Source organism: Antechinus flavipes, chromosome 3, assembly GCF_016432865.1.
Source record: "Antechinus flavipes isolate AdamAnt ecotype Samford, QLD, Australia chromosome 3, AdamAnt_v2, whole genome shotgun sequence".
Classification (NCBI taxonomy): domain Eukaryota; kingdom Metazoa; phylum Chordata; class Mammalia; order Dasyuromorphia; family Dasyuridae; genus Antechinus; species Antechinus flavipes.
In genome coordinates, this window is record NC_067400.1 from 607,726,406 (window position 1) to 607,744,020 (window position 17,615).

The 17,615-nt window shown below is 41.1% G+C and overlaps 1 protein-coding gene across 1 annotated transcript in view; it reads right to left on the minus strand.

Annotated features, from left to right (window-relative positions):
• Window positions 1-17,615, minus strand: part of PLCH2 (phospholipase C eta 2) — a 164,181-nt gene that overhangs the window by 60,100 nt on the left and 86,466 nt on the right. The window contains exons 6-8 of the mRNA XM_051988768.1: window positions 14,549-14,642; window positions 6,385-6,588; window positions 5,295-5,415 (exon numbers count right to left, since the gene is read on the minus strand). Coding sequence (XP_051844728.1) covers window positions 5,295-5,415; window positions 6,385-6,588; window positions 14,549-14,642 — 419 coding nt within the window. The remainder of the gene's footprint in view (window positions 1-5,294; window positions 5,416-6,384; window positions 6,589-14,548; window positions 14,643-17,615) is intronic.

Genomic DNA, 17,615 nt, shown 5'->3' on the forward strand with positions numbered 1-17,615 from the left:
TTGTGAACTGGATATTCTATAGACAACTTAATCTCAACCTGTCCAAAACTGTATTCATTACCTTCCTTTATCCTTTCTCCAAACCTCCCCTTTTCCCAACTTCCCTACTCACGTGGAGGATGTGATCAGGCTCACTTAGGTTTCATTCTCAACTCCTTTCTCATATTCCTCAAATCCAATCTGCTGCCAATCCTTGCTATTTGTATCTCTGCAACATCTCTTAATGGCAGCTAGAAAGTGCAGTGGATAGACCCCCAGACTCGGAGTCAGGAAGAATCATCTTCCTAAGTTCAAATTCAGTCTCAGACACTTACTAGCTATGTGATCCTGAGCAAGTCACTTAATTTTGTTTGCCTCAGTTTCCTTATCTGTGAAATGAGCTGGAGAAGGAAATGGCAAACCATTACAGGATTCTTGTCCAGAAAACTCCAAATGGGGTCAGGAACAATATCTCTTGAAAATACCCCCCTTTCAACTCTATGTACAAAAATATTTATATAGCTCTTCTCTAGTGGCAAAGAATTGGAAGTCCAGGTGATGTCCATCAATTGAAGAATAGCTAAACATTCTAAATTTATAAAAATGATAAATTTATAGTTCTAAATGTATAAAATTATAAATTTATAATTCCAAATTATAATATGTGATTATGATAGAATACTATTTTGCTATAAGAAATAATGAACAGGATGCTCTCAGAAACATCTGGAAAGGCTTTCATGCTGATGCAAAGTGAAATGTACTATGTACAAACAGGAATATTGTGAGATGATCAGCAGTGAATGACTTAGCTGTTCTCAGCAAGACAATGATCCGAGACAACTCGGAAGGACTTATGATGAAAAATTCTATCCATCCCCAGAGAAAGAACCGATGGTGTCTGAATATAGATTGAAGCAAACTTTTAAAATTTTTCTTGAGGGATTTTTTTTGTTATACATTTTCTTTCGCAAAATGACAAATATGGAAATGTTTTGCACGACTACACATATATAACCTATTTGGAAGTGATGAGGTGAATAAGAGCCCAGCAAAAAAGTCCCCAGGTAGCCAGGGAATAGGGAGGGGAGTTGACAGGAGAAGACTTTGGTGGAATTTAAGTGGGCCTTAGTTGTATTCCTACAGCTGTTTCTAGAGGCAAGCAAGTAGGAATATTGACATATTATTTTGTCCTTAAGTGGTCCTTTTTATTTTTCTTAAGTGGGCCTTTGTTACAGTGGGCCCTTGTTGAATTCCTTGCATTGACAAAATTATCATGATCCCACAGTTATTGTATCCAATCAGAAGCCCAGATATAGATATCAATCCCAAGGTTATTTTCTCCAATAAAAGAACCTACTTGTACCTCACTTCTTTTTCAGAACTTAGCCTGACAATGGCATAATAATAAAATCTTTGCCTCTTGATTTGGAGATGGTCTAAACCTACAAATTCTTTTGAGATACTTCATGACACTGGCCCCAAATCCCAATATATTTGGGGGTTCAACTATCATACCCTACAGAATTCCTTACCTTCTCAAAGAGAGGAGGGGGAGGGAGAGAATTTAGACTCAAAATTTTAAAAATGAATGTTTAAAATAGTTTTTATATGTAACTGGGGGAAAGACTATTAAATGATTTTTTAAAAGGGAAAAAAGAAAATATCTCCTTTTCTCTTCTGCTGTTACCCCCACACTGGTGAAGACCTTCATTACCTCATCCCCGGGCTATATTACAATAGCCTCCCTTAGTTTTTTCCCCATTCCACTCTATCTTCTTCTCAGCCACCAAAGTGGTTTTTCTAAAACTCAGATCTGGTCACATCACTTCCCTTATCCAATAAGCCCCAATGGGCTCCCTATTACCTCCAGGATCAAATACAAATGCTTTCTGTTTGGCATTTAGAATCCTTCATCACTTGCTTTCTTCTACCTTTCCAGTCTTCTTACACCTGATTCCCTTTCACCTAACCTTCAGTACAGTGACATTGCCTTCCCAGCTATTTCCCAAATAGGGGCCAGGCTGTTCTCCTTGAATGGAATGTCTCTTCCCCCCATCTCCCCTCCTTAGAAGCTCTTATTTCTCTCACTTCAAGTACTAACTCAAGCATCCTTCCTGATCCCCCAGCCTCTAGTCCCTTCTCCCTGAAATTATCTTATATTTGCTTTGTATTTATGTTGTAAGTTATTTATAGGGGTTGTGTTGCATTCCCTAATAGACTAATAGCAACCTATTAGTAATATTAATGTCATTATTCCTATAACAACTAATAGCTACCTATTAGCAATATTAATGTCATTAATAGAATAACAGCCAACATTTATGTGTGCTTTTCTGTTATCTCCTTTAATATGATCTCATCTGATCCTCACAACAACCTTGGGAGGCATATGTCACTATTATCCTCATTTTGCAGTTGTAGAAAGTGAAGCAATCAAAAATTGAATGAATTGCCTAAACTTGGCGTAAACATCTGGGGCTGTATTTGAACTCGGGTCTTCCTACTCCAGTGTTCCATTTTGCTGCCTCCTTGTAGAAAGGGAGCATTTCACATTTGTCTTGGTATCCCCAGCCCGTAGCATAAAATTCAGAGAGACTGGTCTAGTTGCTGTTTCTTGACACATCACCCCATTTCATGCCTCAGGGCCTGTACCTTCCTCCCCATCATCTTCATATCCTGTATCCCCTCATCTCTTTCACAATTTAGCTTATCTTCAAGTGTCTTTTCCCTTCCCACTCCCATTGCCAGCATCTTCCCTCTGGTATCATCTTCCATTTTCTCTCCAAGTATGTCCTATACACCAAATTATTTACATGTAATCTCTCCATTAGAATCGGACCCTTGAGGACAGAGACCCTCTTTGTTCCTTTCTTTGCAATTTCATCACTTAGTACCGTACTTGGTGCATAGTAGATGCTTATAAATGCTTCTTGGTTGACTGATTGCCTGGCACCAAGTGAGTGCTTAATAAATACTCACTGACTTCAATCCTGGGCTCTCCCTGCATTTGTCTGTCACAGAGACTGGGAGCTTCATTTCTCCTCTCCAGAAATCCTGCTAAGCCACCAGCCTGAGCTGAAGATGCTTATCTCTCTGATTACAATCAGACCTCACTCGGAGCTGGGCCCACCAATTTATGAAGGTGTCACTCTATTTTTAATTCTCAAATTAATCTTGCTCCTTTTTTTTTCTTCCTGGTACAATTAACACTTCCTTCCCAGACCGAGAGCCTCCATTTGATGAGACTTGAATGCAAAAGTCATAATAGACAGTCTATTTTGAGAAACTAAATTGGAATTTTTTTTTTTAAATGGTGTCTTGCAACATGCTGAGTGATAACAAAGCAGGCCTGAAGGCTGTGTGTCTCCTCTGGGGTAATTAATATGGGAACCATAATAAATGGGTTTATTACATGTATGTGGGAGGCTGTTTGCCCACTGAACTTCAGAAACAGGCAGACAGGATCACAAACCCAAACAGGTGGGCAGGGATGTGCTCGTATCACACTCCCACACACGTAATTCTACATCCAGGGATATATTTCTCCTCTTCCTCATCAATAAGTCACTGAGTCTTGATTCTACTTCAGGATCACAGTGTGAGAAGTAAATAGGACCCCAATATGTCCCCCAAACAGCCCCCACGTGAACCCTCCTCAAACCACAGCTCTGACCATGTCTGCTCCTCTGTTCTAGAGAGGATCTCTGTTCAAGAATGTTCCAGAGGAGATCAGGGCTTCGGGAGAGAAATATAAGGGAAGATTGTATCTAGGATATACTGCAACATATCCAACATATAAAGGACTGCTTGCCATCTAGGGGAGGGGGTGGAGGGAGGGAGGGGAAAAAAAAATCGGAACAGAAACGAGTGTCAATATAATGTAATTATTAAATAAAAAATTTTAAAAAAAAAAAGAAATATAAGGGAAGAAGAGAACCATGAGCTGCTAGCAAAGGTGATTTCAGGGGAGAGGTCTTGGTTTTCTGCCAAAAGGAGAGGGTAGGGCAGGGATCAAAGACCACAATGAGAGATAATGAGAAAGGAGCTTATTGGAACCTGGTTATGGTGAGTGTGTGTGTGTGTGTGTGTGTGTGTGTGGTGTGTGTGTGTGTCTGTGTTAGGGGAGGGACAGTATGGCCAGTGTGTATTTGTGTGTTTGATTTGGGGAAGGGGCAATGTCCCACTCCCAAAGACAAATGAGAAGGGTTTCCGGATGTCCCGTGAGAAAAGGAAGTTATGATGGAGTCTCACTAGAATATTATTCTTGTCCCAGCAGTTGAGGCAACTATCTAGCCTCAAGTCAACTGACCCAATCCATTGAAACTATTAATACCTCGTAGCTCTATAAAATGATAGAATTTGAGAGATGGAAGGATCTCAGTGGCCATCTCAACCAAGCCATCCTTAGCCAAATATACAACAATATACCTGATCAATGGTTCTCCAGCCCAAGCTCAGAGATCTCCTAGGAGAGGAACCCAGCACTTTTTTTCCCCCTGAGGCAATTGGGGTTAAGAGACTTGCCCAGGTTCACATAGCTAGAAAGTGTCTGAGACCAGATTTGAACTCAGGTCTTCCTGACTTCAGGGCTGGTGCTCTGAATCCAGCACTTTTCAAGACAACTCACTTTGGATCAGTGCTGATTGTTAGGAATTTTTTGTTATATTTTGCTTATTTTTACATCATGCTTAAATCTAACTCTCCACAACAATCTCCATCTTGTTGATCCTGGCTCTGGCTTCTAGGACCAAGCAAAAAAAAAGGCTAATCTCTCCTCTATATCATAATCATAGCAATTCAAATATTTGAAGACAGCTATCATATTCTCCCTTCTTCCCAAACCTTCTCTTCTTCAGATTACCCATCGCCTATATTAATAACGCATAGGCTCAAGGTCTTCATCATCCTGATTTCTTTCCTCTATACATTTTCCAGCTTATTGAATGTCCTTCCTGAAATGGGGTACCCAGGGCTAAACCCAATATTCCAAATGGGGTCTGGCCAGGGCAGAGAAGAAAAGACTCGTCACCCCCTTATTCCTAGATAATGTGCCACTCGATACTGCTCATGATTATATTCACTTTGGGGGAGCTGCCAAAAGATATGTATGGTTTTAGAACTTGAAGGAAATTGTCCTAATCCCCTTATTGCTAGAGATGAAGAAATGAAAGCCCCAAGAAGAATTTGCCCAAATTCACACAAGGAATTAGAATCAGATCTGAGATTAAAACCCTGCCTCATCTTACCTAGATAGAGAAAAATGGACCCAATGGAATCTGGGGCCCCCAAGGATTCCAGGGGCTGCCACTCACTCATTTTTGATGAAGGCGTATTTGTTGATCGTCTCAATGACATCTTTAAAGAGGATCTTGGAGGTCAAGGTATAACCGTGGTGCACGATGGGCTCTCCATCTGGTCCATCCCAACAGTCCACTGAAGAGGGGGCAAAGCAAGATCAAATGATGATTGTCGCAAGGTCCCACACAATCCCAGTTTTAGCACCTTTCCGTGTTGGGCTCTTGTCCCCCCCATCCTTCATACTCTAGTTCAATCAACACTCTTGTCTTCATCCCAAATCCTCCCATCCCTAGCCCTTGCTTCACATTGTCTTTATTCTCTCTGCCTTCTCCAGAGTCATCTGGGATCTACTTGCCAGATATAGATAAGGATGACTGGAGATGGCCATTAGAATGGGGATGTCTAGAGAGGAGGGCCTGGCTTTTATTTTTATCTTTGAATGACCAGTGCATAACAGTACCTGGCACATAGTAGGCACTTAACACATGTCTGTTAAGTTGAACATCTGTTCAGCCTAAAAGCAGTCCTCATCCAGACAATGGCTCTGGGGTCTGGTGGCAGGGTCACATATAAAGGTGTCTGTACCTAAATCCTAGAAGTGTGCTTTCTGGACCTTCCATAACCCCATTGCTCACTGGAAACCTCAGTCCAGGGTAGACAGAGTCTCTACTTACTAAGTTCTCTGCTTAGTCTTTTAGTATCATTTCTAAAACCCAGATCAAATCTTGCTCACGAAGAGAAAGAAGGAAGATGGAAGTAGCTGGGGGCTAAGAAATAGGACTGGGAAACATCTCCCATAGCTTCTCCCAGAATAATCATCCTCAATCATATCTGAATAGAGATTTATACTTAGAAAAGAGCTTTCATCTCTATTTTCTCAGTTGACCTTCAACACCCCTGGGAAAGGGCCAGGGTTAAAATTATTATTATAACAATGAGCCAAGATAAATCTACTTAGTCAAAGTCACACAGTTATTAGTGCCAAGAAAAGGGGTTTGTAGAACATTATCTTAATTTTCTGAAAGGACAAGGAGATCTCTGCCAGCTAATCCCACAGGTCAGAGACAGGACTGGTACCTATGGCTATAGATCACTAGTCCTTACCTTCCACACAGCGGCAGCCAGCCTGTAGGACCCACGAGTACATGTCTACCCGAGACTGGGACATGAGCTGGTCCCCAATGAGGTAGGTATTATGGGAAGAGGTGATAAAGTAGTAACTTAGCGGGTAGGTCATGTCTTGGTTCACTTGGTAGTGCTTGGGGTTGAAGATGTCTCCTTCTGGACTCCTGGTATAGTTAGTAAAACCTGGGAGGGACGAGACGAACAAGAACTCAGAACTGTCAGCGACACAGAAAGAACATTACCCAGAACATTTGGAAAGAGGTGAGGAGGAGGGAAGAGTGAGAAGGTTAACAAAAACAATAATAACTGGCAGTTATATAGCATTATCTCATTTGATTCTCATAAAAACACTGAACTGTAGATGCCATTAGCATTTCTATCTTTAGATGAATCAGTTGAAAGAACTCTGGATTTTGAATCTAGATCTGGATTCAAATGCCGTCTTTGCCATTAGCCATCTGTGTGACCTTAGCCAAAGTCCTTAACATTTATGTGTCTCAATTTCTCAACTTTAAAATAAGGAGAGTAGACTATATGATCTTAAAGGTCCCTCCCATCTCAGTATCCAAGAGGCAAACCAAGAACCACAGGAAACTAGTATCTCCATGAATGAGGAGGGGAGGGTGGTGGTGAACAAGTTGCTTTTTTTTTTTTTTAACAGCACCCTATTTAGAACTATATGTGACAGGATTTGAACTTGGTTCTTCCACACATTATCTACTATGTCATCAGGAATAATCTCTAAACATTAGTGGTAGAAGGGGCTTTAGGGATGACAGAATCATAATCCAATAGTTAGAAAGGATTTTAGAGGTCATCTGTTTCAACTTCCTTGCTTTATGAAGCAGAAAGCTGAGGCTCAGAAAAAGGACATGAGTGGTCCAAAGTCAAACCACATGTTAACGGGAGAGCTCAAGTTAATAATAATAATTTTAAACGTAATAATAAGGAGCATGTCATATAGTGCTTTAAGGTTTGCAAAGAGCTTTATTGGTCTTATTTCATTTGATCCTCACAACAACCTGTGAGATAGGTATTATTATTATTATTATCTTTCCCAGTCTACAGATGAGGAAACTGAGGCTAAGAGAGAAATCAAGGTCACACAGCTAATTTCCTGAAGCAGTTTTCAAACTTAGGTCTGCCTGATCCAAATCTAGCACTCAATTCACTATGCCATCCAACTGCCTTGACGAGAACTCTAAGTTATTACACTTTCTGCTCTGTGACCCACATGTTAAAGCACCCAGTCCAGCTTTGTACTAATTATTGAGAAGTCTTTTGTAGTTGTTCACCTATGTGTGATTCTTTGTGACCTCATGGACCATAGAACACCAGACCCCTCTATCCTCTACTATCTTCTGTAGTCTGTCTAAGCTCATGTTCATTGCTTCCATGACACCATCCATCCATCTCATCCTCGGCCATCTCCTTTTCCTTTTTGCTTTCAATCTTGCCCAACATCAGGGTCTTGTCCAATAAATCTCATATTCCCATTATGTCACCAAAATATTTAAACTTCAACTTCAGTAGTTAATCTTGCCATGAATCATATGAATTAATTTTTTTTGTTTTTTATTTGTATTTAAAATTGTTTTATTTTCCCCAGTTAATTGTAGAAACAACTATTTTTTGTATATGTACATTTTAATGTATTTCCTTATGAATCATATTAAGAAAGAAAAATCATAACAAAAGGGGAAAAAAGAAAAAAAAAACAGAAGACAAAGGAAAAAAGTGAACACAGCATATGTTGGTTTATATTCAGTCAGTTCTCTCTCTGTATTTGGATGGCGTTTTCCATCCAAAGTTTATTGGAATTGCCTTGGATCACTGAACCACTGAAAAGAGAAGCAAGTCTGTCATAGTTGATCATCGCACAATCTTGCTGTTGCTGTGTACAATGTTTTCCTGGTTCTGCTTGTTTCACTCAGCATTATGAATTAAGTTTTTAAGCATTGACTGATTTAATCTCCTTGCCATCCAAGGGACTCTCCAAAGTTTTCTCTAGCACAATTAGAAAATGTCAAATCTGTGGCATTCAGTTTTCCTTATATTCCAGCTCTCACAGTCATACATTGCTAGTGAAAAAAAAAAACAACCCATAGATTTGACTATTTCGACTTTTGTCAGCAAAGCAATATTTCTGCTTTTCAGTATGCTGTCCAGGTTTACCACAGCCTTCCTTCCAGGGAGCAAATGTCTTTTGATTTCATGGCTATAGTTTCTATCTGCAGAGATCTTTGAGCTCAAGAATATAAAATCTGACACTGCTTCCATTCTTCTCCTTGCATTTGCCAGGAAGTGATGGGACTAGTTGCCAAGATATTTTTTATGCTAAGCTTCAATCCAGCTTTTATTCTCTTTTTCTCTACCCTTATATAAAGAGGCTTTTTAATTCTTCTTCACTTTCTGCCATCAAAGTGGTACCACCTGCATATTTGAGATTGTTGATATTTTTCCCAGCAACCTTAATTATGCCTTTTAATTTATCCAGCCTGGCAATTTCCATAATGTACTCTGCATATAAGTTAAAGCAATAACATATAGCCTTGTCATATCCCTTTCCTAATCTTAAACCAATAATTTGTTCCATGTGTGGTTCTGTTATTTCCTAGCCTGCATATAGGTTCGTCAGAAGACAAATAAGATGATGATTTGGTATTTCCAACTCTTTGGGGGATTTGCTACATTTTTTTTCGGTGATCCATATAGTCAAAGACTTTAGTTTAGTCAATAAAGTAGAAGTAGAAAATCCTTTATATTAATCCCAAATCGGCTTCCTGAGAGTTTTTACCCATCGGTCCTGGTTTTGCTCCCTAGAAGTACTAAGAATGCATTTAATCTCCTTTTTCACATTAAAAAATATTCAAGTATTTGAAAACCTCCGTTTCTCCCTGAATCCTTTAGTCTCTGCTTGTCTAGTAGTTTCCACAGTTCTTCATATGTTACAGTCTAGGGCACATTTACCATTCTAGTCATTTCTTCTGAATAAGTTTCCATTTATTTTATTTCCTTCCTAAATCTGAACACAATGCTTTCAACATCGTCCCGGATCCATATCCAAAAGGATGATTGCTTCCTTCATTCTGGACATCATATCTTTTTTCCATTAAAGCTTTTTATTTTCAAAACATATGCATGGATAATTTTTCAACATTGACCCTTGTAAAACCTTATGCTCCAACTCCCCCCCTTCTCCAATTCCCCTAGATGGCAAGTAATCCAATATATGGACATCGTATTTTAATGTCAACTAAGATCCAGTGCACTCTTGGGCTGGAATAACATGCTATTGAATTATACTGAGCTTGCTGTCCATGAAAATGTAACCTGTTATATCCATACCTTTCCCTCATCCCCTGTTAGGGCAGATGACTTCTTGTGTCTAAACTCAGGGTTTGCATCTTGTATGAGGCACAATGGATAGAGAGGCTAATAGATCAGTGAAAATTAAAAAAAAAACAATCTGAATTTAGACATTATCCCTGACTCATATCCTTGCGAGTGAAGGCAAGTCACTTAATTTCCCAGAGGCCCTAGCAACTCCCTAAGATCAGAAATTAAAGAGAACTGACAACTGGCACTGGTGGAGGGTTTTTCCATACTGAAAGTTCCTCAAGTGAGTGAAATCACAAATCTAGACCTAAATAATCTTTAACTCATCCTAGTCTGTTATGACTTTTATTGATTGCAATGTTCTTCATATCTATAAATATCTTATCAATATCATCTTATCTATAAATTTAATAGGCCAGCTGTATTGTTCAAATCCTTGACTCTTGAATAAGACAGAGCGCATGGGCAATGTACCAGAGGTCTCTCTTACAATGACAACTGTTATTCATCACTATTCCTTAAATCCCAGCAGCCAACCAGTTCAAAGATCACCTAATCCCACTATTTCCATCTTGTTGATAAGGTTATCAGGAAACTTCACTGAAAGCAAGATCCATATACTCTAACTCAGTGCACTTTGGGGCTCTCCAGAACAAACCTCCTTAAACTGTGGGTTGTGATCCCATGATGGGGTCATAGAATTGAAAAGTAAAGATTGTGTAATTATGGTTTATTATTAGAAAGTTTGATTTTTATGCTTATTTTATAGACCTCTCTATCCGGAGTTGTATAAAAATTTCTCAGGTGAAAAGGGGCTGAGAGTGGAAAACATTTTAAAAGTCCTGCTTTAGGGGACTATGTAAACTAACTGAGAAAGGAGTTCTTATCCTCTAAAGCTCTTGATTCCCTTGCCCTCACAGTTCCTTACAGAGGACATTGTGTGCGATGGGGTCTTCCACATGTAGTCCCACGTAATTCCCAACAGCCACGGCTTCTAGAAAAATGCCCTCCAGGAAACTGCCATGAAAAGCCCAGCTCCCTGGCAGGAAATCCAGACAGTCATGTAAAATATGATAAAATATGCAGGACTCGAGCAAGAGAAAGCAGAGAGCCAAGCCTCTGGATTTGGATGCTTTGAAAAAGTGGATAGAATATTTTACATCAGGGGATATGTTTCAAATGTATCTGAATATGGTTTCTGGGGGAAGGGACAGTTAATACCAGCTCCTTGAATCCTGGGGCTTTTCTTGCTTGGGTTAGTCCTCACTGAGAACCCAGGGAGCAGACAGTCAAGCAGAGGTCTTCTCAGACTGTGTGTGTCTGATGGATTTGATGACCTTTGAAATTCCACGAATCTCTTTGGAAAGAGTGCATCATACTATTCATTTGCTTGTTTGTTTTTTCTGAGACAATTGGGATTAAGTGACTTTCCCAGGGTCACACAGCCGGGAAATGTTAAGTGTCTGAGGCCAAATTTGAACCCAGGTCCTCCTGACTTCAGCCACCTAGCTGCCCCTGTACCATACTATATTAGACTGGACATCTTCGCTGCTAAAATAGCCTTACTTAGTTTCCTTCCGTCTACCACTAAATCCATGTAGCCTTCCCTTAAACACATCCAATAAAAGGGCTGAGGGTTTTGAGTACTAACCACCTCAATTGATTCTTCTGCAAATCCCCTTTTGGTACCAGCCACGGACCCTAACAACGGACCCTTCACTTGGGTGCACATGTGCATGTATTCACACTCAATCAGAACATAAACTAGGTGGCCTGAGGCAGCCCTCCCGTAGCAGGAACTGCCTCAAAACCCACTCCAGATTAAAGCAATTTTTGACCTTCACCTCTTTGGATTTTTGCAGATGGCTTAAAGCAACAGAACATTTGTTCTGGAAAAAGAGAAGACTTAGGGGAGGACACGGCACCTATGTTCAGGTATTGAGAGGCAGCATCATATATAGGTGATGGGGAATTAGATTTGGATTTTGGTTGCCATTTTCAAAAAGAACCGAAATGACATCACTATGTAAGAATTAAGTTAGAGTGTGTCTGACTGTGGCTGATCAGACCGCTACGAATGCTCTGCCACAGTCAGATACGAATAGTCCATATGAACATTTAAAGCCTTGGATTCATATATTGACTGTACCACTCACAGGTTGTATGACCCTGAGAAAGTCATTTCACCTTTATGCCCCTCAACTTCCTCATTTGTACAATCAGAGCGATGGACTCAATGACTTCTAATTTCCTTTCCAGTCCTATAATGTGGAGGAATAACTAGATTATTCTGTTAACCTAATAGTCTACAGTATGGTATAGATGATAGCTCTGGACTTGGAATTAGGAAAAAACAAGTTCAAATCCTGCTTCGGACACTTAGTACCTCCATGCTTCTGGAAAGGTCACTCACTCAGCCTCAGTTTCCTTAGCTGTAAAATGAGACTCCTGACCTCCATCATTCCCTCTAACCATAAATCTAGGAACCTGGCCTTGTATGATCTAAGGATAATGAGCAGAAGTTGTAAAGAGGCAAATTTAGGTTGGATATTAAGAAAACTTCCTAGGCAGTAGATAGAGCTAGACTGGGCTACTTCCAGTGACAAGAACGTTCTCCCCAGGAAATCTCCCGGACAAAGTCTGGATGCTCATTTGGCTGTTGAAGGCATTCTGGCTTCTTAATGGTTATGAGGACTAATTTGGTTCTGAGATTGTTTCAATCACTTTGTAGTCTTTTCCTCACCCACTGGGATCCCTCGCCATATTTGCCCTAAAGGAGAATGAAAAAATACCCAAGAGGAATCTGGTAAAGGATGGCTCAATGAGTTAGAAGATCTCTGCTCCAATCCCAGCTCTCATTGGCTGTGGGACTTTGGGTAAATCCCTTATTTTCTCTCAGCCTCAGTTTCCCCATCTGTAGAACAAGAGAGCCATACTAGCGGGTCCCTTCCAGCTTTAAATTCTTAGATGCTAAAATAGTATGAAAATCGAGACCAGCCTAAGGGAAGCACAGAAGCCATAATTCGTGAACTAACACCGCCTCCTCCTACAAGCACTCTGCATGGCTCACCTCCAGCCCAGGACTTGAGGGAGAGCAGGAAAATTGGAAAATTGATCGGGCATAAGGCACCCTTGGAGAAAATCAACCATGATAGATCCTGACAAGTTAATTATCTTGTTTTCTGAGCAGCTTTGCAGGAAGATACTCCCAGGGAGCCTCGCCTACTGCTCATCCCTCTCCTAGGGGGTACAAGTTTACTCAGAAAGGACCATTTATCCTCTAACCCAATTCACGCATCCTCCCAAGTCTCCCCATTCACCCACTGATGCTCTACGTTTGAGATAATAGGTTGGGTCGAAATGAACAAATTATATACCAGAGAAGCCTCCCTCAGTTCTCTCCTGCAAAGTTGTCAATGGAGGAAAGCTGATTTTTGGTCTCTTGGGGCACCTCTATCCCTGAACTCTTCTGTCCTGTTTCAGTGCTTCCTGATTTTTCCTTACCCTCCAACCACACCAACCTCCAGCTCCTAAAACCAAACTTTGTCTCATTCCCTCACAAACTGTCCTCTGCTTAATCCTAATTCTTACTAAGATGTAAGTGGCTAACAGCTTAATATGTTATTGCTTTCAGGTAACATTTTTAACAGGGGAACCAATGGTGATGAGAGAGTGAAATAAGGTAATAATAGAGTACTTTTTCCCAAAAGCTTGAAGGAAAAGGAAATTCTTCAGGCAGAAATATGTCTAAAGAAATTATTCGGTTTAATGGAAAAAACACCAACTTTGAGCCTGAGTTTCTATTCTGGCCTTGCTATTCACAACCTGTGTGACATAAGGCAGTTTACTCTCCCATTTTCTGAATCTCAATTTCCTCATCCATAAAATGAAACGTTTTATTTTTAGCACCTATCACAGTGTCAGGTACACAGCAGGTATTTAATAAAGGCTTGCTGATGGATCAATTAGGAGCCCTCCAGCTATGAACCAAAACGAGTCAGGAACATCCTTTTGGGGATGTGTGTATAGGGATGTGTATGCATATGTATATACGTGTGTTCATTTGTCATAAGTATGTATCGGGAGGGGATCATTAAATTCCCATTTATTAATTCCCAATTATTAAATTCCCCCAAAATGGGATCATTGTTTAAAGATGGTGTTGGGTACCCCAGTAGAATTGTTCCTCTTCTCCCAAAGTCAGAGACAAAGGAAAGTCTGGTGTTTGTTTGGAAAACTGAGAAGGGAGATAATTGATTCCTAAGTAGATAATTTTTCTTTCTAGGTATAATGATCAAGGAAGAAGAGAGCTTCTCCTGTGCCCAAAATTCTCCACTTCCTTCATCAGACCCAGGCTAGAGTCTAAATACAAAGTACAGAACAATGTCCAAACATCTAATGGAAGAAGGGGATGGTTCCACTTTAACATGAAAATATAAGTCTATAAAAAAGGTAAATTGAGTCATTATCCAGCCCCAGAGTAGGAGTCATGGTATCCTAGAATGGAAAATTTGGAACTGAAACGGACTTCAGATCCCATTTTGTCCACCCCCTTCTTTTTGCAGAGGGGGAAACTGAGTCACAGGAAAGCTTAGAATCATGAGCTAAGTCTAGAGATAGAGGATCCTAGAGATGGAATTCAAGATGGGCCTGGGTCTCAGCTTCCTGAATTGCCCCCACCAGGCACCTGGCCCTGGTTGTTTCTTGTCCATCATCCACACAAAGCCTCCACTCCCTGGATTAGGTCCCAGACTCCTAAAAGTTTGGACAGTTTGTGACTCTCCAGCCCCAGCAGCTCACTCACCGTCAATCCCGAGCACCTCCTTACTCTTGTTCTCCAGGCATGGCTCAAACTGGTCGATGATATTCAGGCAGTACTCCTTGGTCACATCCGTCATCTGGAAGACAGCCACATAACCGTCAGTCTACCTCAGGCTTGCGGGCCCCCGCCCATCACCAGCTCCTTCCCAGCCTCTTACCGGGTTCCCTCATCCCTCTCATTCTGTTGTTATGATGCTGTCAGGGTCACCAGACTTGGGTCACCTTGCCAAATGCTCTGGGAGCGAGAGGATCACAGCCAGCCCCTGCCCCTTCTCCTCCTCTAAGTGAGGTTGACCCTTGAAGCCCATTTCCCTGAAAGTCTCGGAAGTTTGAGCCATGGGGCAGAGCCAGGCGGAGGTCAAGAGATCCAGAGATTAATTACTATATCTCTAAGCCTGACTGATTTTAGAGAGCCAGAGAGACAAGTGATGAATCAGAGCCAGGGGCTTTGCAAAGAAGAAAAGAATTTATAATAATTAGTCAGGTAGTACCAGCTTAGGAGAAAAGAAAGAAGTGGCTAAGTTTTGACCACACGCTTTTAATATATGAGAGTATGGAGTCAGGCCCTTTGATCAAAGGACTTATTATCAATTCGTAGAAACTCATTGAGAAGCTGAGCTAATCCTGGGCAAGATGGGAAAGAAAAATAATCTTCCTAACTTTTAAACACAGTGGGTAGATAGAGAGATTCTCCAGTTGTGTTGCTTTTGCTATAGGGAAATTTCAGTGAAGCTGTGAGAACCCTCTGTACCTCAGTTTGCCCATAGGTACCAGGAGGATAGAGAAGAAAATCACAGAATATCAAAATCAGAAGGGATCTTGGCAGCCATTTAGTTCAATACCCTCATTCCACAGATGATGGAACTGAGAAGGCAAGCAACATATCCAATGTCACACCGACAGCAAAGGCAGAGTTAGGAGGACTTGGGTTCAAATCCCAGCTCTACTATTTAAAATCTCTTTGGACCTCAGTTTCCACCTGAAAGAAGAGAAATCCTATCCTTCCTCCCCACTCCCAATCCTATTCCATGTTTTAAGATCATTTCCAACTCTGACACTCTCTCTTCTAAAATCCCTCCCAGCTCTGAAATCTATAACAGCTAATGACAATGGCTGGCATTTACATGGCCCATTAAGCTTTGCCAAATGCTTTACATATTTTATCTCAATTGATCCTAACAACCCTGTGAGGTGGATGTTTAATATCCTAATTTTACATTGGAGGAAACTGAGGCAAAAAGTTAAGTGGCTTGCTGAGGAATACTCAACTTTCTCAAAAAGGTCTCCTTCAGTTCTGACTGAAGATCAGTCTTATATCTTAAAACTCTATAATCTAAATGGGCTAACATCCTTAAGTACCCACTTGCATGGAGGAAGATGTCCCTCACGGGAGAAAGACAGAAGATTTTCCAGATCAGGACCCTTGAGACACAAGTCTAGGAGTTTCAGTGAAAGCCCCCTCACCCCTTCCCCAGACTGGGCTCCGGGCTCATCCTGTGGACCAGCAGCCCTGGCCGGGCACGTAGCCCAAGAGCTGGATGTCAGCTGTGATTACTCTAGTGCATTGCTTTCTTACAGCTAAGAGTTCATTTTCTCTCTCTTGACAAGTAAAGGAATCAATAGCTCAGTTAGACATTAACAGGGCCTTGTTGCTCTGAAAAGACAACCGTTCCTTGCTCTTTAACAGACAGGGCCAATGGGCTGTCAAGGATCAGGAACAGGAGAAGAATAGAGAATCACAAGTCAGCAGAGTTAGGGAGGGATCTGGTCTCTGTTCCAAGCCTCTCCTGCCCCTGTCCTTTTTTTCTGAACTGCTCTCCTTGAGTCCTAGAGAAGGAAATATTATCCCTTTCCCATCCCTTCAGTTCCACTGCCCTAAAACCCTTTAACTAATCTCAGAGTCTCTATTCCACCCCAAACCCTCCTTTAAATCCCAGAAAATGAGGACTTCCATGGAAGGAGGAAAGAGAAGGGCTTAGGGCAACAGGGAAGTGACCCTTCTTTCCCCTGATGGGAATGAGCTTAGGGAACTCATGACCCCCAAGAAAATACCGGAAATAGAAACAGGGTTAAGAAGAGATTAGATAACCTAACAGCCAGTATTAGCACCTGCCTTTTTTCCTAAGCTCCTTCGATCCCTAAGAAATTCCATCAGCATTGTTCTTGCAGGAAAAAAAAAAAAAAACTCCATTAATTTATTCAGGGATGCTTAGTGTCACAACCATAACCAAGGTGGGGCAGGTGGAACTTTGCCCCAAGGTCCAACATGTGGTTAAGAGGGCTTTTAAAGCATTTATTAAACTCTTACAATTTTTCAACCCTGAGGCAAACAGGGTTAAGTAACTTTCTCAAGCTCATTAGTAAAGTGTCTGAGGCCAGATATGAAAATTCAGTTTTTCCTGATTTCAGACCCTCCACTCCAGCCACTGCCCTTCTAGATGCTGGGAAGAAGCAGGTGTTTTTCTATCTGGTGGGCCAATGGTCCTGTCCGATTAGAGCCGTGACTTGGAGTTCATCTCTAGGAGGAAGGGCTCGAACTTTCTCCAACTTCCAAGGCTCAGCAGGCACTGTGCCAGGCTAGGGCTGTGGGTAGGGAAGACATCAGAAAACCAAGGCACCTGAGGCAGAGAGAGCCCTCTGATCCTTCTACCTCCCTATACATCCCCCATATCCCCAAAGGTGTTCTTAACCTAGAGTCCATAAATTAAAAAAAAAAAAAAACCTTTTTGAGAACTATATTTCCAATTGATTTCTTCTGCATTTTATTTTATGTATTTTATTTTATACATTTAAAAACATGAATCCAAGAATGTGTCAACAGGCTTCACTAGGCTACCAAAGGATCCATGACACAACGACCATGAACTCTTACCTGATGGACTCTGAAATCTCACCAGTGTTTTCTTTAAAGGAGATAATTTTGCTCTGGATAAAAGTATCACCAGAAGGAGCAACCACTGAGAGGGAACTGACTAAGCATCCAGAAAACAAGCCCTCCTGTCACAGGGTTCTCATGAATATGTAGCCTGAGTCAGAACCGTATGAGGACC